Below are 4,299 nucleotides of genomic sequence, written 5' to 3'. Positions count from 1 at the left end.
AACCCAGCAGGTCGAGGCTGCAGTGGCTGTGAGCGTGCCACTGCACTCCAGCCTGGGTGAAAGAATGAGACTCCAACTCAAAAAAAAAAAATTGGGGGCTGCTTAGGGGGCCTGTGAGTTAGCTGTCACCCTAGGACAAGGGCTGAGGTCTCGCCACCTGGAGCCCTTCAGTCCATGCCCGTGCTCCTCCAGCCCTCAGTGCTCCTGTGACTGCCTCGCCCCCACCTCCCGCGGTCCCTCCCAGCAAATGTCAGATCCTTTGAGCGTTCTCCCCATGCCCAGGAATTCACCCTCCCTTTGTCCTTGGTGCCCCAGACTACTGGTCGTGGACCGGACCTCCTTTCTGCACAGATGTCTGAATCTGGTGGCCAGACAACATGAGAGCCCGACAGGGGCCCTGCCCTTCCCTGTGTCCCCGAGCCCAACACAGAGCAGTGCTACATGTACATCTGTGAGCTGAAGGGTGCTCTCAGCAGATCAAAGACAGCCAAATGGCTGGCCAGGCAGACTTCGGGGCCTGCCATTCTTGTGTGTCCCGTGCTGTGCTCCACACGCACCCCTGGCGTGGACACAGGCTAGACACCCGACTCGCACCAGATGGGCCTCTTCCCCAGCTGCAGCCCCCTTGTGCTGGTGCCTGCCAATGACTGACCAAATGTGTCTGTGTGGCAGCAGCTCTGGGTTCCAGGCTCAGAGGGAAGGCACACACCAGGGCCATCACAGGCAGGGCTCTTCAAACCAAGGGCTGTGAACCACTTGTGCACTGCGAAATCAACTTAGTGGACTGCAACCAGCAATTAAAATAAGGGAGAACTGGAAATAGAGTACCCTTTCATGTGGAACAGGTATTATTGCAGCTATGTACGTATAACTGAGTACACTCTATCAGGGTATAAAACATATTTAAAAAATTTATTTTTGAGAGATGGAGGAGTCGCTCTGTCACCCAGGCTGGAGTGTAGTGGTGCAATCATAGCTCACTGCAGCCTTGGCCTCCTGGCTCAAGTCATCCTCCCATCTCAGCTTCCTGAGTAACTGGGACCACAGGAGTGTCCCATTACACCTGGCTAATTTTTTTTGTAGAACTGGGGTCTTGCTATGTTGTCCAGGCTGGTCTTGAACTCCTGGCCTCCAGACATCCTCTTGCTTCAGCCTCCCAAAGTGTTGGGATTATTGGCATGAGCCACGGTGCCTGGCTCAAACATTTTTCTTTTTGTGGGTTGTAATGAAAAAACTGAAAGCCATTGGGCTACAGTATCCCAGCTTTCTTTTCTTCCTCTCCAGGGTCCTCTGTAGTATGCTTTTCTTCTCTAGAGAGAAAGTGGCCTTAAGGCTGCCAACTTTTCCCAGAATAAGGAGCTAACGTTTATGTAGTGCTCTAAGACACTCACACAAATGATCTCCTTTATCCTCACAAGCCCGAGAGCAGCAAGAAGGGCAAAGGTGGATGCCTGGAGGACTGTGTGATCTTAGACAAGCTGCTTAACCTCTCTGGGATTCAGTTCCGTCCATGTGGAGCTGGCTGTGTTGAGGAGTAAGACTGTGCATGCAAAAAGTTTTAAATAAAAACGATTCTCAGTTCCCCTGAACTAATGAAGAAACCAAGTGACTGACAAGCCCATTAGCTATACAGTGAGGAAGCCAGGACTGTCCATCTCCAGCCATGACGTACGGTATCTCCAGATGCATCCTAAAGCCACTAGCACCAGTAAAAGCACCAGCACCAGGTGGCAACAGCAAATGTGTACTCAGCACTTGCTGCCAACCAGGCACTGCTCTAACCTTTTGTGCATTTTTTTCTCTTGTTCTCTTTTTTTCCCTTGATTCAGAGGCTCACTCTGTCGCCCAGGCTGGAGTGCAGTGGCACATTCACGGCCACTGCAGCCCTGACCTGTTGGTGGTGATCCTTCCGCCTCAGCCTTCCCAGTAGCTGGAACCAAAGGCATGCACCACCACACCTGGCTAATATTTTGATGTATTGGTAGAGACAAGGTCTCGCCATGCTGTTCAGGCTGATCTCAAGCCCCGGAACCCAGGCAATCCTCTCACCTCGGCCTCCCAAAGTGCTAGGGTTACAGGTGTGAGCCACGGCACCCAGCCTGATTTTTTCATTCACTGTAGAGATAAGGTCCGCCAAGTTGCCCAGGCTGGTCTTGAATCCCTGGGCTCAGGCAATCCTCTTGCCTTGGCCTCCCAAAGTGCTGGGAGCTACTGCACATGGCCCATTTTCTCATTTGTCACAACGATCCGAAGAGCAAGGTACTGTTCTTGCTATTCCTGTGTTGTGATGAAGAAACTGAGGCTCAGAGGTTAATTCTACGCTTCAGGTCACACAGCTTTAAGCAGTGAAATCAGGGGTGTGGCTCTGTAGCCCAAATCCCTGTGCCCAGTGGAAGCTGGCTCTGTGGTCAGAGCTGCCCCTTGCTCACCTTTTGGCCCCTTCCTCGATGGTCTCTCCTTCCTGCACTTTGCCCCCGAAGCCATTCCAACGGCCGGCCCCGAAGCCTCGCTTCTTCATGCCCAGGAGAACTCGCTGAGGCTGCAGCACCAGTACCAAGGTATAGAGCCTGGAGGCACCCATGGTCCCCTGGGTTCTAAGAAGGTAAGAGGGCAGGTCAGCTGTGACACAGGCATGGATGAAACACGTGCGTTTTCCGGAAGATGTGCTCTCGAGACAGGGAAGAGCAGCCTGGTGGTAATTCCCCAGCCCTGCCTCATGAGGTTGGCCTCATGGCAGGCAGAGAGCTCCCACTGAACAAATGATTTTTTGAGGCACAACAGGCCTAGCCCTCAGAACTCAGTGGGATCAGTGCCAGGCCTGATCCAGCAAATTAGAGGACAGCTCTGTCTTCCCTTCTCAGTACTCTTAGCTGCAGTGGACAACATGACCTTTCCACAATGGGCTCTTGTTCTGGCATCTACCCCTAGGAGTCCCCTGCCCATGCAAACCAGCCCCTGTGCCTGATTGATACCAAACTAATTAGGCAGTTTATTTGGTGGTTCTCAGGTCAGGCTTTGACCTTGGCCTTTTCATTAACAAGGCCTTCTTCTAGCCTATTGGGATCTGGCCTGCCTCTCTGCAGCAGCAGGCTTCCAGATTCCCAGGAGATGCATGGCTCTGGACAGGGGCAGATCTACCCAGTGAGGCCCAGCTGGTCCTCCCTCCGGTGAGGAGTCCATATCTCCCTTCCTCTGCTCCTACTGTTGCTACCATGGGGCCTGGCAGCCAGTGGAATCCCCAAGGGCCCTTCCTACTCCAACATGTGGTGCAGGTCCAGAGAAAGACTGAGGGCGAGGCCTCTGCCGGGGTTCCTCAGGAGAAATACTAGAGGATCAGGACCCTCTGTTCCTGTCCCAGCCTGGGGAACTACATCTGGTGAAGACAGGTTCAGGAAGAGGGATCTTATGGTGACTGAGAAAAGGGGCCAAAGTCTGGGTCCTGGTGGTGGGGGCAGGTCAGTTAGGGCAGGGGTCTTTAACCCCCGGGGCCATGGATCAGTATTGGTCTGTGGCCTGTTAGGAACCCAGCTGCATAGCAGGTGAGGGTGAGTGAGTGAAGCGTCGTCGGTATTTACAGCTGCTCCCCATTGCTTGCATTACCGCCTGAGCTCTGCCTCCTGTCAGATCAGCACTGAAAAGCCTGATTCCATTTCCAATATCCTGCAGTGACAACAACCAAAACAAGATCACGGAGTAGGCTGGACACCAGCAAAACACTTTGGGTGTCACTGTCTCCCATTACCCCTAGACGGGACTGCCTGGTTGCAGGAAAACAAGCTTAGGGCTCCCACGAATTCTGCATTATGAGCTGTATCATTATCTTACTATGTTACAATGTAATAACAGAAATAAAGTGCACAATAAATGTAATGCATTCGAATCATCCTGAAACCATGGCCTCCTGTCCCATCGGTGGACAGTTCGTCTTCCCTGAAGCCGGTCCCGAGGTCAAAAAGGTTGGGCACCGCTGGTCTACAAGACGCCAGAATCTAGCTGTGCCCACAGCTCCCGTAGGGCAGCGAGAGCCACACTGAGGAGAACTTCATGTCGGGTCGCCGGCAACAGGTCTGGGCAGCGCGGCTCCTTAGCCGGGCGGCCTCGGTCGAGTCGTCTGTGCGTGGAGGCCCCCCACCAGCGCGGGACGAGACGACACACTAGAGCACAGAGCCCCGTTCTGCTTGGAGGGCGCGCTCAGCCAGCGCGGGCTTCCGGCCGGGCAGAGCCTGGGACGCCGTCCCCGACACGCGGCCTCACTCCCGCCCGCCCGTCGCGCTCCCCGCCCCTGCCTCCCGCGCTCGG

General features: G+C 54.3%; 1 protein-coding gene across 1 annotated transcript in view; it reads right to left on the bottom strand.

Moving 5' to 3' along the window:
• The window catches only part of NUDT1 (nudix hydrolase 1), a 9,214-nt gene extending 6,606 nt beyond the window's left edge, over positions 1-2,608 (bottom strand). Inside the window, exon 1 of the mRNA XM_008050506.2 lies at positions 2,430-2,608. Within this exon, the coding sequence (XP_008048697.1) occupies positions 2,430-2,581 (152 nt within the window). The 5' untranslated portion in view covers positions 2,582-2,608. The remainder of the gene's footprint in view (positions 1-2,429) is intronic.
• Positions 2,609-4,299: the final 1,691 nt, after the last annotated feature.

Source organism: Carlito syrichta, unplaced genomic scaffold (assembly GCF_000164805.1).
Source record: "Carlito syrichta isolate Samal-C Ts95f unplaced genomic scaffold, Tarsius_syrichta-2.0.1 Scaffold148200, whole genome shotgun sequence".
Taxonomy (NCBI): domain Eukaryota; kingdom Metazoa; phylum Chordata; class Mammalia; order Primates; family Tarsiidae; genus Carlito; species Carlito syrichta.
The sequence above is the reverse complement of the archived record's forward strand: the minus strand, read 5'-3'. Positions and strand labels throughout refer to the sequence as shown.